Below are 16,560 nucleotides of genomic sequence, written 5' to 3' on the forward strand. Positions count from 1 at the left end.
GCCTTTTGACTTTTTACCCCACGACGCCTAGAAAGGGTTATATTTATTGGTCCGGCAAAATCTACACCCGTATGTGTAAATGCCTTTGCTTCCTGAACTCTAGCTGTAGGTAAATCTGCCATTAGCGGTATAATATTAGAAGGTGCAGTTTTAAAACAGAAATTACAAGCATGTACTCTTTTGCGTATTAGATTTCTCCCCGATAAGATCCAATAACGCTGTCTAATTATTGACATAAGGAGATGTGCACCAGTATGACAATTCACACGATGGTGAAAGTCTATAATTATATCGACAATATGATCCTGTCTTGGCAAAAGTACTGGATGTTTGTTTTCAAAAGGTATATTCGCGTTTGTTAATCTACCACCTATACGTAACAAGCCATTATGATCTAGGAACAGGTTTAGTTTTCGGATTGAAGGTGAGCATAATTTATCCCTCTGTATTAATTGTATATCGGCACTAAAATGCCTATTCTGTAAAGCTTTTAATACATTCATTTCAGCAATGTTTAATTCCGTGGAACTTATAACTGTTGAGCGTGATAACTTTCGCATAAATCGTAAAATATATACCACAATTCTCAGCAGTTTTGGCCATGAGGAAATTTTTAAAGCGAGATTATATATCGGAGAATTTTCCTCTATTGACGTTATCGTAAATGTATGCGATTTTTTCAATTCCAAAGTATTCTCCTCCTCTCGTGAGGGGGAAAATCTTTCGACAGGCCACTCGGATACTGGGTTCGCAGCCCAGGGCGGACCGTGCCACCAAAGAGAATGATCGACTAGCTGTGCAGGCAGTAGTCCTCGTGATAAACAATCACTAGGATTGGTAACGCCATCTATGTGATAAAAATGTTTCGCGGGTAAATTTTCCTGAATTTCACTAACTCGATTAGCTACAAAAGTTTGCCACCGGTGCGGGGACGAGTGAATCCAAGAAAGTGCTATTTTTGAATCTGAAAAAGCAAATATATCGTTTATCGAAACGCGATTTCTATAAGTATCTATAATAGATCTAACGAGTCTAGATAAAATAAGCGCAGCGCATAATTCCAATCGAGCGAGCGACACTGTTTTCAGAGGGGCCACCTTGGATTTAGAACATATCAAATTCATTGTAGTGTTGCCACCCTTATCCGTGACATGAAGATATATTACACAACCGTATGCTTTCATACTCGCATCTGCGAAGGCGATAATATTTATCGTGCAGTCCTCCTTTACTCCCAAATATCGAGGTAAATTTAAATTAGAAAGCATCGGTAATTCTTCCTTGAATTTGACATATCTATTAACAATACTTTGGGGTAGTTCCTCGTCCCATCCTACTTTCTCTAACCACAGCTCTTGTAAAAGTAATTTGGCATATAAAATTACCGGAGCAACCAAACCTAATACATCGAATAAACGAGCTATTGTGGAAAGAATTGATCTTTTACATATAGTTTTTTCCTCCGTCGGACATATCATAAATCGAAAACAATCAGATATCGGATCCCATTTTAATCCTAAAATGCTACATTTATCCGAAAAATCCATTGTCGCGCGGTGCGACTCTGGTAATTGGGCCAGTAAATGAGGAGAATTACTCGACCATTTGACTAATTCAAATCCTCCACACTTGAACATCGCCATTAAATCTGTAGCCAAAGTGATGCCTTCACTTATAGTATTTACAGAATATACAAAATCGTCCATATATAAATCATTAATTGCAACTTCCGCCGCTTTCGGATAACGATTTCTTTCATCGCTCGCTAGCTGCCGTATAGTTCGCATTACTAGAAATGGTGAACAGTTCAAACCAAACGCGAGTGAATTAAATTGATAAACTCCAATTTGTTCATCTTCGTGAAATCTATAAAGAATTTTTTGATATTTACGATGGCTTTCCGTTACCATTATACGTAGATACATTTGCTTAACATCTGCGGTTAATGCTACAGCGAATAAGCGAAATTTAATTAAAAGTGTAAATAAATTAGATTGCAAATTTGGACCTGTATACAAAGTATCATTAAGTGACAACCCTGAACTGGTCTTTGTACTTGCATCTAATACAACACGAGTTTTAGTTGTTGATTTATCTTTACGAATTACTGCGTGATGAGGAATGAAATATCCCTCATCAATATTAGATGAAGACGGAACTTCAACCCTCATATATCCCTTTTCCAGATATTCAGAAACTACTTCATTATAACTGCAATGCAATTCTGGCGACGTATTAAATTTCCGTTCTAAATATTCATATCGACGCTGCGCGACACGGCGCGAATCACCTAAATTATTAGGATCTATCTTAAACGGTAAAGATACAATATACCTTCCCGATTCATCCCGTTGGACTGACTCGAGGTACATTTTCTCACATTCTGCATCTTCAGCACTCATCAACGACTTAATAGGCATGTCTTCCATCGTCCAAAACTTGGATAACGCATTATATAAATCTACATTGGTTATGGGGCCGAACGTCCACGAAACCTCCGGCGTACACGTAGGTATTTCACCCATTACAATATACCCGAATACTGTCTGTATAGCCGGTGGTGCATTCGTATTATGTTTAGATAAAACCTTATTCCCCAGCAGAATATATGGAAATAACTGTGCACCTAATAAGATATCAACATCGGATGGAACGTTCCAGGATTCATCCGCTAAGTTTAAACCCACTAAATGCTCACATGACTTTGTGTCAACATGTTGTGTAGGAAGCTTATCAGTTATTTTATCGACAACTAATAGACTAATTTTATAAGTATCTTCTGAAACGCGGGATTTAATTTTTAACGCAACGTGTCCCAATATTGGTGTCTCTACTGAACCAACACTTTTAACTACTGAATTATTTAAAGGAATTATTTTAAGATTTAATTCATTACAAGTGTTTAAACTGATTAAATTTTGTTGCGAGGCGCAATCAATTAAACACCTTACGGTTACTTGATTATTTTTATTGTCATAAGCAAATAACTGCGCGGTTGACAGTAGTACATTCGTAGCTATATTACCCGCAGAAAAATTATTATAATGTTTATTATTACGCGCTATTAATGTAATGGCTTCGTTTTTCGATTGACTTTCAGTATTCACCGTGCTCTCAAAATGCAGAGCGGTGTGATGTCGTTTTTTACAAATTCTACAATCCGATTTAGATGGACATTTCACAGTTTTATGTTTATCGCTTAAGCAGTTTACACATAAATTATTTAATTTCACAAACTGAAAGCGAGCATTTGGTCTTAATTCGTTAAATTGTTCACATTTAAACAATTCAACATGATCAGAATGATTACATTTCCGGCACCTATTACGATTATTATTACTTGACTTCTGTTCGACCACAGCGAATGAATGCGTAACTTTGTTTTTATTATTAACAACTTTATTATCATTTTGCCCAGTTCGTTCTAGGATTTTGACATGCGACCGAATGTATTCTATTAAATCGGTATATGTAGGTATAGCTTTCTCCCGTATAGACATTTCGAAATTTTGCACCAACTGTATATCTAATTTTTTCAGTGCAACATGTAATATTATAAAATCGGTTAGGTCATCAATACCTAATTCCTTGAGTGCAGCTATGGAAGACGCAAACCTTTCGATAAAATTATTTAACTCATTTGGGTTACTAGGTGCCAATAATTTTAAATTCAAAATATTGTTCAGATAAAAGGTACCTAGCACGCGTTTGTCCTGATATTTCTTTTCGAGAGCTTCCCAAATTAAAAAATAATTTTGTTCGTTCGGAAGTATTCCCGCAAAAACTGATAACGCCTTTCCTTGGAGTTTCCCTATCAGATATTGCATCTTTTGCGACGTATTCAAATTTTCATTTGAGTGAATGTTTAATTTAAAAGCTTCATAAAATATCGACCAATTCTCTTGATTACCATCGAACGATGGCATCTCGATCGGTGGGAGCTTAATTAATGGTGAATTATTTAATTTCTGTCGATCACGTGATGAATCTTGCTTTGCTATAATGCTTTCGCGTATAGAAACTACAAAACAGTACTTATTTTCGAATTTACTCCATAAATCGAAATTCATATTGTAATTTGAATCCTTTTTCAACTGAAGTGTATGAAATTCATCACACAACGTATTAAATTGTGCATAATATGTAGCTATATTAACCGTTTGTTTAACAAAATCCTCCGAACTTCTCGTCTCCCTGTCCGCAATACTTTTCCCTTTCTCATATAATTCATTAACACGATTATGCATCAAATTAATCTTCGATTCTAGTAACTTGATTTTAATATCCTGAGTACTATCGCTAGTCGCCATGATTAATTGTATGTAGGAATTTAAACACAACAATAATTACAAATGCAACCTAGTACATACAAATTAACAAAGTATAAAGAGGAAATAATATTTATTTATAACTTTAAATATGTTAATTTTAAATGCCCCGTTGGTAATCCGGCTCGAAAGAACCAAAAATGGTGTCGCGAAGCTGCGACTCCACTATATATTTTAAAGGTGGTGTGATATGCCACACGCCCAAAGGACCAGTCCCAAACTACTCCGAATGATAGGTTATGGGACGATATATGCATCCGACAAACCCGATGGACAGTGCAATAATCAAAGGTATAAATCTGGGCTTCTGGAGCACAAGATAAGCCCAGATTGGAATGCAGGAAAGATGGACTCACCCGTTGATGACTATCACACGTCTCCAGGAGTATTAGTTGATTTCACTTCACAAATTATATGTATATTCGCACTGTCTGATATTAATTATCACTCCGAACTCTGATAAGCAACTGACACCACTTGTCAGATTTTACATGTGTCGCAACAATATTTTTAATATGGTGACATTTTGGGATGGGTAAAAAGGTAGGTAGGACATTTGCAGGATTTGGTATTGACATTACACTTGTCCTTTAAGCCTGTGGATGCATACCTAACAATCCCATATATATTGCGCGAACAATTTTACTACTTCCATACTTATTTACATCCTTGGGGGTGCTGTTTGGAAGGTGTTTGAAATGACAGAAAAAAGTGGAAATACGGCGAAATGAAGGGTGGATATGTATATATAGGTCGCCCCAACCGGCCTATCGCGATCCGGCCCGCAACCCAGCTGGAGAACAGACACGTCGTTATCGTCATTCCAAGTAGTTCGCTAAGTCACCAAACTTAGCAAATCACTAGGGGTGATTTATATGACAAAGGTGTTGGTTACCCAATAAATGGTTCCCGGGACTGTGTTACATATACCCGCCTCCCAAATAAAAAAAATTGTCAATAAAATTAATGGCAGAGCACAGCGAAGCCCTGTTTTAAATCTACCCTTTGGCATTTACAACAATACAACACCTGGACGTAAATTCATTTGTTAAGTTCAGTTTCCGATTCAAGATGGTGGCCGTCGTTTAAGTAGAGATTATTTTTTCAAGTGTAAAACTGTTGTCTTTATTTATTAAGTAGAAAGGTATTCTAGAATCTATTTACAAATCTAATGATTTCAGTGGAAATTTTGGTTTTGATTCAAAATAAGAGATTATTAGAATACTTTTTGTACGTGAGAACTACTGATCACAGAACTACTGGTGAACTAATTAAGTACTTATGTTTGAAATGTTTGGAAGAGTAGAAACTTTGATATTTTAAAATGTTCAAATTCTGTGAAAGAACCGGTCATTAATGTGATAATCGGAGTAGATACATATGAATTATTTTAGTCAGGTGTTGACATGTAAGTATGCTAAGTAAAAGGTAACACCAGTATTACAAATTCTTAAAAGGAAGGGGTCAATTCTTAAGAGGAAAAATATTGGAAACGACGAGATAATATTTCAAAAATATTGTTATATAATTATTTTGTTTATTTGTTTTCTATAATAATTAGATAATCAGTATGAGAGTAAAGTAGAGTTTAATCAATCAGTCAATTGTTCGTAGACAAGAGGAAGTTACCACAGTCCACCGGAAACGGCAGCGATCTTGGCGTTCAAGTGGGCGGCCTTGGTGATGGCTACCTCAGGGGTGTCTACGACGCGGCCGTCGATTCCAATGGGGGCGCCTCCATGGGCCCACGAGTTCAGAGGAGAGGCCCATGAGTTGATTGGAGAGGCCCATGCGTTTAGGGGAGACACCCATGAGTTTATGGGAGACTTCCACGAGTTGAGGGGAGAGGTGGCGACTCCTACGTTAGCGGCGATGAGGTTGGCCCTGGACACGGCTACCTCAGCGGGGTTGATGGCATGTCTGTCGAGGATAGCGGCTCCTCCCAGACCCCATGTGCCCAAAGGGGCTCCAAGAACACCGGCACCGGCAGCCCATACTCCCGGGCCTCCCCAAGCCTTACCATCCCAGTCCTGGCTCTCCAGCAGACCTTCTCCTGTCCATTGGCCGTTGTTCAGCAGCAGGGGGTTCCCGGACACGAGGGCACCCATGCACAGGAAGGTAGCAATTAACTGAAACAAAATAAACCAATGTCTTTTAAACGTTCGACAATTGCGCATGCTTAGAATTATTAAAACGTGCGTTAATTTGTGCTTGTGCCTTATAATATTTTTTTATGGTGTACACATTTCAATGTGAGAATTTTATAAATTTCACACAAACAGCACTTCCTGTGATTCTCGTCAATCAATAATTGATGATCGAACACATATGGAATATCTAAAATTACAGACGACACACAAACGCATTGCTAATTCTTAATGAGAACTTTCTAACTAAGAAATCAAAATTAAAGAAACAAGATTGACATTATTTATTTGAATTTCGAATATAATTTTTTTAAGGTTTGAACCACAATTAATTAAAACAATCAACATAATTAACCAACATATTTAACAAACTAACCACAAAAAAGTAATGCATCTCTTTGTGATTTGTTTTGATAAAAAATATGCGAATAATAATAAGTTACTCACGATTGGGTTCATTTTTGTTTGGATATGTTAGCCTTTTCGATGGAAAACTGCTTGTGTCTCTTGGAAACTAGGTCCGAGCTATATATTCAAACTAAACACCAGTGGGGTGGGGAGGACGCAAATTTGGCAACAGGTTTTGCATACTTGCTATACAATATGAAAACTTAAACAGGTTGATAACTTGGATGTTATTAAATAATAAATTATCAATTACCGTTTTTTTCCAACGAGTGTCCTAGAAATTATATATTTTTTCTTTGTGTGATCACTTGTTAATGTTTTGTTACTTGGGTCGTAATATTAAATTAATGATGGGAAAGAGGAAGGTGAGGGGAGGTCCTGGATATTCGTATCTGGTGACCAAATACGTCTAAAGTCATTTCAAGCTACGTTTTTGATCTGTATGGTGGTGCTCCTCTAGGTCTGGAACATATTATCTAATTTTGAGATATTAAAATAAAATACATATTTTCCGTAAATTGACCTGGTCGTGTTACACAGAGACATTAACAACTTTATTGACAGTCCTGCCATTGCTGCCACTATTAAATTCTATGTGCCTAATAGGAACACAAGACAAATGCAACATTTTTCTCCAATATATACACAACCAGCTATCAGACACACTAAATCACCAACTAATAGGATGCATGATCTTGGCATCAAGTTTGGGGGTAATGTTGATATATTTAATGACACCATTTGTAGAATTAAGCGTAATCTATACCAGCACTTTGTTGAATCCTACACATTATAGTAGCGTTGGTTATGTATTTTTAGTGATTTGTCTTTATTTTGTATTTATTTATTAATTGTATTACAATAGATACACTCGTATACAGCAAAATGACAAGATAAATTAAATAATAATGATAAATCAATGAAAAACAATGATGCTGGTATTTCTGGTAATATACGTTACAGACAAAATAGATCCAGTAAAATTTATGAAATTGTTAACATGTTTGCTGATTACTTTAAGGACGTGTATGAACCTGATATTCCAGATGACTTAATTCCTTACTTCAATTCGGATATAAATTTACGCTTATCGCAAATACACATTGATATTGAAGACATTATACATAGTCTGTATTAAATCACTTGAACCCACAACAAGCTCGGGACCTGATAAGATTCCTTCCATCTTACTTAAGAATTGTGTCCAAAGTTTATCTGTTCCGCTTAATATACTGTTTAATAAGTCACTCTCCACAGGACACTTTCCACAAATATGGAAACTTAGCTACCTAACTCCTGTATTTAAAAGTGGTGATAAATCCTTTGTTGAAAATTATCGGCCAATCTGTATTCAATCGTCTATACCTAAACTTTTTGAGAAATTGATTCTTAAGAAAATCAGCTTCTTTGTAAACTCTTGTATCGCAACTTGTCAACACGGCTTTATCTCCGGCAGATCAACTTTGACTAACCTAACATTATATGAAAATTTTATTTCCAATGCACTTGCCAACAAACAACAAGTTGATTCTATATATACCGACTTCAGTAAGGCGTTTGATAAGGTCTGTCACAAAATCCTCATTAATAGACTTTTGAAACTCGGCATTAATGGAGACCTTTTATGTTGGTTTAAGAGTTACTTACTTAGGCGTCAGTTAACTGTCTGTGTTAATGATCACTTATCCTACATGTTCGAAGCTACCAGTGGCGTACCCCAGGGTTCGCATCTTGGTCCTTTACTTTTTAATTTATTCATTAACGACGTAACAAACATATTCACCCGTGTTCTCATTCTAATGTTCGCTGATGATATGAAGATATATAGAATTATTGACAATATCGAGGACTGTCTAACACTTCAATCTAATATTAATCGCTTTTACGATTGGTGTCTTAAAAACAAATTAACTCTTAATATAAAAAAATGTCAACTTATGAGATTCCACAGAAAAAAAACCCATTGTTGTTCACCTACTTTCTCAATAATCACACCTTATTATCTGTTGATGAAATAAGAGACCTTGGTATAACCTTTGACACTAAATTAACATTCATGAAACATATTAATAATATAACCAGTAAAGCAATGCGAATGTAAGAATTTGTCAAAATTTAAAAACTGTCAAATTACTTTACACTTCATTTGTTAGAAGCCAACTAGAATTTAACACCACCATTTGGAGTCCTTACTACAGTGTACATGAGAATTCCCTTAAGCGAGTCCAACATAAATTTTTACGTTATATTAATTTTAAATTGGGAATATTCATCGAAAACATTAATTACCCCTCACTGTTACAATTATTGGGACTCGATACATTAAAAGAAAGAAGAATTTGTTTTGACCTATTTTATTTATTTAAAATCGTTACCAACCTGTTGAACTCCCCTGAACTTCTTTCGTTAATATGTTTCCATGTACCTAGTCGATCAGTTTGTTTCAAATTACCCTATCATTGCAACAATACAGGATCTAACGCTGAACTCAATTCCATAATGAATCGCTTACATGTACTTGGTAATAAATATGTTTTGGATGAATCTATAAACATTGCTAGTTTAACCTCATACAAACACTACTTAATTAAAACTGTATGTCAGCGCTTCTCTGATTGACTATAACGAAATATAGTTTTAAAGTATTAATTTATCCGGGATTTAATGTAAATGAATTGTTTATAATATTTATATATACATATTGTTGTATTGTATTTATAATAACTATTTCTTTTGTTCTCTTTTATGTATTTTATATTTATATATTTTTTTATCTATGTATATTCTGTATTTATAATATTTTTTTTAAATTATTTTAATATAGATCATAGTTACATTAATACATACATATTTTGCAAAATATAATATTTAGGTACATAATTGGTCATGTATACCTTATCAGAAAAGAGGAGCTCTTGTGCCTGATAAGGGAGCCACGATTCTTACTTAAATTCAATGTTATAATATGATGTTATGTGTAAAATATAAATATAATATATATATATATATATAAACATATATTTTTTTTAATATAAGGTTTTTTGGAAAAAAAGTTTGATTTTATTTATTTGTTCTTGTTGGTTCGTAATACAGCGCAATTCGGAAGGGAGATTATTGTAATTTTTTATGGCTTGGTAAATATAATGGTTTTGCATTTGAGTTGTTTTAAAGATTGGCGTAATAAATTGATTTCCATTTCTCATCAGTTTGTAAAATTCTTGATATTCTGTGTTATTTTTTTCTTTACACATTTTTATAATTGAAGTTTGCTTAAATATATCATCAATATTTGGTACTGGAAACTATTTAAAAAGCAATTTTGTTGGGAAAGTAGAGTTTTTTTTAAGTATTACCTTTATAATAATTTTTTGCGAGACTTTTACTGAGTTTAGGTTGTTTTTATAAGATCCTCCCCAACCTATGATTCCGTAAATAAGCAGGGAGTGGACAAAAGCATAATATACATGTAAAATGTTAAATTAATATGTAAAAAAATTGTTATTATTTTGTAAAATCCGCTATAATCGGCGTTAATAAATAAATAAATAATAATATTGCAATAGTATATTAAAAACAAGTACAAGTGTTATTATTAATTTTAGGTCAATATTAGTTCCTAGCTAGGCATTTGCCCGTTCTAAGGAACCGAATGCTGTTAACATTGCTTAAAATTTATTCTGTAAAATTAAAGTGTTGTTGTTGTTGTTGTTATTGTTTTTTTTAAACAATATTTAAATATATTAAGTATTTTATAAATGAGCCATTAGGTAACCATGTAAAATATAAAGTGACATTATTTAATAGTTTTCATACTCCACCAATCAATCAACCCCAAGCCAATAAATCATTTAGTTATTATTGAACCGATGAAGGACATTTTGCATGTTTTAGTATCTTATATGTAGAATTGTTCAAGTTTCTATATTATTTAAAATTAATATAACTTGTTTAACTAATATTGTTTCGTATTCAGTTTATCAGTTTAGTATTATTCATGCTTTAAATATATTGTATATAATTTTCGTTAACTCACTGGGTACATTCTGTTCTAAAATCGGAAAAATTATAAGGTAAATACTTTATTATCTAGTTATTTAACAAAGTTACCTTAACGCAAATAATAAAAATATATTTTTTTGTGAAGATTATGAATACAAAAATTTATATCAAAAATTTTCTTGCGCGCCCCGAAACTTTAACTCGCGATCTCAAAATTGATAGTCGAAAGCCTTATTCCTCGACCACCGAGGCCGTCAAATTATTGTGTTTATTTGTCAAACAGCATTTAAATTTTATACTTTTGCCTTTTATCGTCAGGCGTAAAATAAATGATACATGATTAAACAGATTGATTATTATTTAATGGAAAAACCACAAGAGTGTTTTTTTTTTCTAATTAAAATTAACCTTTTAGGTAGCTTTTTTCCCAAATAAAAATTGTTCCGAGTTCGATTCTTGGACGGAAAGACAATTTTTTTTTAAGTCGTAATAATTTTTCATAAATTATACTAATTAATTATATCTAATCTTTAAAATATTCATGGTGGATAATTATTTTATCAGGATTTTTTGATGGATTAAACCAACAAAGTGTCATTAAATGAACATTTATAATCAATTAAGAAACAAACTTTTTTTTTGTATTTATTATCTATAAAGTTATTCAGTTAAATTATTATTTTTATTTTTTTTATTTATTTTTATTTTTATTTTAATATTACATTTAGTTACAATAGTGACGTATTGCCCATCTCACTAGGTGTGGAACGCCTGCGTTGAGATGGCAATTTACATAGTGTTGTTAACTAGGTTTTAGCTAATATTTCGATAATCCAGATAAAATAAAATCAGTATTTTTTTTTTTTTTTTTTAATTATACAATTCAAGAGTGAATGTAGAAGGTGGAGGCGAAGCTTTTATTAATTTTCATACGATTTGCGGAATTGGAAGAATTGACCAATTTACAAAATGTTACAAGTTGAGGTCGGAGCTTTATTTGGTGACAAAACAAACCATTGTTTTGTTTTATATTTTACAGATACATACTTAAAATAAATGTGACATTCAGAAAAAAAATTGTGACCCTGATATTGGAGTTTTACAAGCGGATTTATAACATATTATAGTATTTTAAGTGATGCAATAAGGATAACATAAGTAATCATTCGATTTGTTTACAAGTAGGAAGTTAATTATAACTATTATTTTTTTATATTTTAAATAGGTGACACTAAGAGATGTGTGAATAGTATATGTATTCCCAGAAACTGTTTCTTTTGTGAATTTGTTAGGATAACCAATAAATCATTTCCCTGAATGTTAGTAGTCATTCTAGGGAAAGTACTTAAAGTATATTTATATAATATCTATTTAAATATACAAAGAAATTATTTGGAAAGATGGTTCAATTTATAAACACATAATTCTGCAGAAAACCGGTAAGTTATTACAAAAATAGAATCAGCTGACGCGAAGCAGTCAAGAAATTAATGAATCATCAAATAATTGAGAGAAAAATTAGTATGGAATTGAGATATTCATAACTGATGGCTTTATAAATGAAAGTCTTAGGTATTTTTTAAAATTACTGATAGATTATTAGTTAACTAGGGCAGATCCTAGAAAAATCACGGGGTATTACAATTTCGTTGCATTAGTGGAGCTGAAAGTTCATACAGAAAACACATCCGAATAAGAACAATTGCTGCAGAACCTAGAAAAATTCTTTACAAAAATGTACTTATTTATAGATAGATACTTTATTGCTTATCAGTATTGTTGGTATATAAGTTACAATTTTGAAAACGAAATAAAATAACATTATTTTCTTTGAAACTATCATTTAATAGGTAAATACTTTTTCAGGTATTATTATTCTTAAGCAATAAAATATGCCTCAACGCCATCTAGTAGGAGGTTTAGCATTATCAATGCCTTTCCTACAAAAATAAAGTTGGTTGCTTTATAGTGAAAATCTAATAAACAACAAATTTTAAATGAAAAATACCAGTACCTACTGTAATGTTTTTAACGTCCTATGGTCAAAACCAAAGGAAAGAAGCCAGATAGATCTTCTTAACGAAGTTCTTGTTAACGGATTAACAATTTTGCTCGTTTGATTTGGCTCTTCTCGCGGTTTATCAACCCTTCAATCTTAACGAATTAATATGTCACGTTGTGTCAATTTTTTGTTTCGACAGGGATTAATTCATTGAAGGATCCTTTTAATTGGTTGTGGTAACTTTGGTTCTTTTTAGATGAGGCGTGTTACATTCTGTATGGTTCGAAAATAAGACAATGACCGACTACCCTGATTTTAACTACCTTTTCCTACCTTGTTTGCTCGCCCAAACGTTTCCGGTTGCTGCAGTTGATAATGTACTAATATAATGAGACAATTAATTACAAATTAAGTACATGAAATTCACTATAGACAATTCAATTCAAGATGCACAAGATTCTAAGTTAATGATTTGACTATGGATTGTTAGTTTTGTGAGTTATTTCTATGAGTAGGTATTTTCGGGAATAGCTAGAGACAAAACATGTGTTGCTTTCGATTGGTCTCCGTCCAAATCCCATCCATCAACGTGACCAGCTCGAGAGCAGCCAAGTTGATGGTCCAATCCCAACACCTCCAGAAATGAATTGAATATCGCTCAGCGACAGATGAGATAATGACATGTTTTGCCTCCTGCCGGAGGGTGATGAAGGTGGAATGTGGGTCCTTGGTGGTAACTGTTGATGTTGATGTTGATGTTGATGATGAATGATGAAGATTCATCTTATACCGTTAGGTACAAGGAACTGCTCCGGTCCGGTGGCATGATAGCCTGGTGTCAGGAACCATTTGGGCCACGTGGGTAGCGCGAGGTTTAGGTCGCGTCAACCTCCCCCAAATCGATGATGAGTTGAGCTTCGCCAGCATGCCGAAAATTAGGAGTCCACTCTACTAACCTCAAACATAAACATATACTGAAGTGGTTTGCATCAGCAACGTCAGGAGTTCGGGAGTCCCGTGAACACCCCTCTGGTTTACGCTCGTAAGGATAATGATGAATTCAGCTTCAGTTTGTTCGACTTCGCCTCTGCAGTCACGCTACTCCAAATAGCTCCTGGCTCCAGTCTATACAGCTTCTCGTTCCAGTAGAGGTAATGACACATATTTATCATATGTACAATACAGAACATACTTCAAGTCTTTCGTCCACACTCAAAATAGTCATGTCAATATTTAATTTGGATGAGGGCGTCCATCCGACATAACGAATGTTTCCTAGACGGGAGATTTTACCCCACTTCAAAGTCATGGTCATTCGCTCTATCGTTTGTTACCCTCCGTTCGCTTCAAATATCAAAGAATGGTAGAAATTGATATCCTCGACTTCCGGCGCTAAGGATCAGGGATACTGGAATCATCAGGTCGTGAATCTGAAATCATCCGATCTCCGTCAGCTCAAACGGTTTCAGTCGGAGTCAATTCCCAACCTAATTCTGGATGACTTCTCCTCCTATAGTGGGGTAAGTACTTATTGAATTTGACAGGAAGGACGTCAGAAATCGCCGAGACAACTTCATATTCGTCACGATCCCTTCGTTCTGTCAGCGAGAAAATCCTCACCATACGCCAGACAAGAATAGCATAGCCCTTATCCGCTTTGTTCCTTCGTCTACCAGCTAACTCAAGTAGGAAAGCCCATTAGCAATTTTCGTTCCCTTCGATCTGAACTCAGTGAAAGCGTCCTCTCACCAGCTGAAAATACTCGAAACAGGGGTCTATTCCGGGTGACTATCTAAGGCTGGTCCGCCAACACCTTCGACAGAAACCGGTGCTTTTACGGGAATAACTCAACCACACCAATAGCAGGGGAAAAAGCCGGCGCTGCTATACTAAAATAGACGTTATATCGGTATCCAGGGTTATCGACTTTGCTAACACAAGAGTCCCTATTAGGCAAGCCAAATTACAAATTTCGTTCCCTTCGCTTTTGTCGCTTTGGTAAGATAGGACAGCCTACGGAAAATTCGTATACTTCGTCCCCGTCAAACCCATGAAAAATTAAAATCTCGCTTGATAGAATAGGAATGCCAGACAGATGCACTCTCTCGGCGACTAGCCTCGATCCGCTGCGTTATTCCGATTCAAAAATGAATTAAAAGAGTGATGTTTGAATAAATTATATTTAATTAAATATATTTTATGAATTCCGTATAGAATAAGTTGAATTCCCAAGGAGGATACGACAACTCATTTTCAAATAACAGGCATTGAAGCATTTAATTTACCGTTCTATCCGTTACTATAAAAACACTGCATAAATACAATGGTTTGTGTTCTATAAATTTTGGCGCTAAATATAACTACTAGAGAATTATTAAATCATTTTAAACTCATAAACAATGTCTATTGTTGGATGATCTAAAGCGGTTTCAGGGTAACCGTTCTTCGTCCCTTTTTTAATGGCCAGGTCTCGTAATTTATGACCTCCTTCGCTAACGGGTACCTATAGTGCTCAAGTTGAATACCCTTACTTCAAAATACAATTGGATTATTTGGTTTACATTAAGGAAATAAGTGTTAATAATTAGATTATAATAGACTTACCGATACATCTTAGTGTCAACAATCCAAATAATTATAAAAAAACAAACACAGTCACATGCAGAAAACTCATGCTGTTAGAAAACCGCACCTTCTACACTAAATGATTTTAGCCGTGTTCGCGTCCCGACGATTAATTCTTGTTGACGCGCTTCCTAGTTTTTACTAACTCGACTATCTTAAAACGCTGACCGATCCTGATTATTCCTGACCGTCTCCCAGACCTTGAAACTCTGACCCCCTTGACTTTATTTCCCGCCTCCCAACGTTTTCAAAACCTCTCTCTTGAACCGCTTTTTTCACCCTCGACTATCGACTTTCTTCTTCCGTTCTTCAACGCTAACTGTCTCGACCGTCTCATTAACCACGACTATCGACTTCCTCCTTCCGATCTTCAACGCTAACTGTCCCAACCGTCTCCCCGCGCTTTCAAATCCAGACTCCCAAAAACTGACTACCCGCCCGCGCTCCTTAACCACGACTATCGACTTGCTTCTTCCGACCTTCAACGCTGACTGTCTTGACCGTCTCCCCGCGCTTTCAAATCCAGACTCCCCCTTCTCAAACCAACCCCCCAAATCACCATATGCGATTTCTAATTTATGTTCTTTTGAATTCTGAATGCTTTTTGTTTTCAAAAGACAGAAATGCACTAAAGGAACACATCAATTATGGCCCTAGAACCTGTCACATTAATTTTAAATCGTCTCAAAACCAATAAATTGTTACTCCTCCAGTGAAATGTCTAACTCTTTGTTCAAAGGATGAAACTTGACTACCCCCAGTCCAGTGGCGTGTTGGCCCACCAGCATTTTAGCTCGGCTTACTATTATTAACCACCATCACGGAGGTCTCTGACGATACAGTCATGTTCCTATTTTTTTTTCTCTACCCTAATAAATCTAAACACTTGTTTTAAAATCAGTTGTCCAACATCTGGTAATCTCCTATGTCGTGAGACCAACTGAAAATTTCTTTCCCACCATAATAAATCAACAATAAAAAAATTTATCCCAGGGCGAGTCCATCACACTACATATTGAAAAATTTGGCGGGTTTTGAATAAGCCGACGTA

General features: G+C 34.8%; 2 protein-coding genes across 2 annotated transcripts in view; both read right to left on the bottom strand.

Annotated features, from left to right (window-relative positions):
- The window catches only part of LOC149412660 (uncharacterized), a 320,577-nt gene that overhangs the window by 148,567 nt on the left and 155,450 nt on the right, over positions 1 to 16,560 (bottom strand). The window lies entirely within an intron of this gene.
- LOC149412673 (uncharacterized) lies at positions 5,844 to 6,975 on the bottom strand. Its single transcript, XM_089645178.1, has 2 exons — positions 6,923 to 6,975; positions 5,844 to 6,457 (listed from the first exon to the last, which is right to left on the bottom strand). Exons 1-2 carry the CDS (start codon positions 6,932 to 6,934, stop codon positions 5,954 to 5,956), a joined length of 516 nt encoding a protein of 171 aa, XP_089501304.1. The 5' UTR covers positions 6,935 to 6,975; the 3' UTR covers positions 5,844 to 5,953.

The sequence above is a fragment of the Hesperophylax consimilis genome, chromosome 22 (assembly GCF_061612785.1).
Source record: "Hesperophylax consimilis isolate HC1 chromosome 22, BYU_Hcon_1.0, whole genome shotgun sequence".
Lineage (NCBI taxonomy): Eukaryota > Metazoa > Arthropoda > Insecta > Trichoptera > Limnephilidae > Hesperophylax > Hesperophylax consimilis.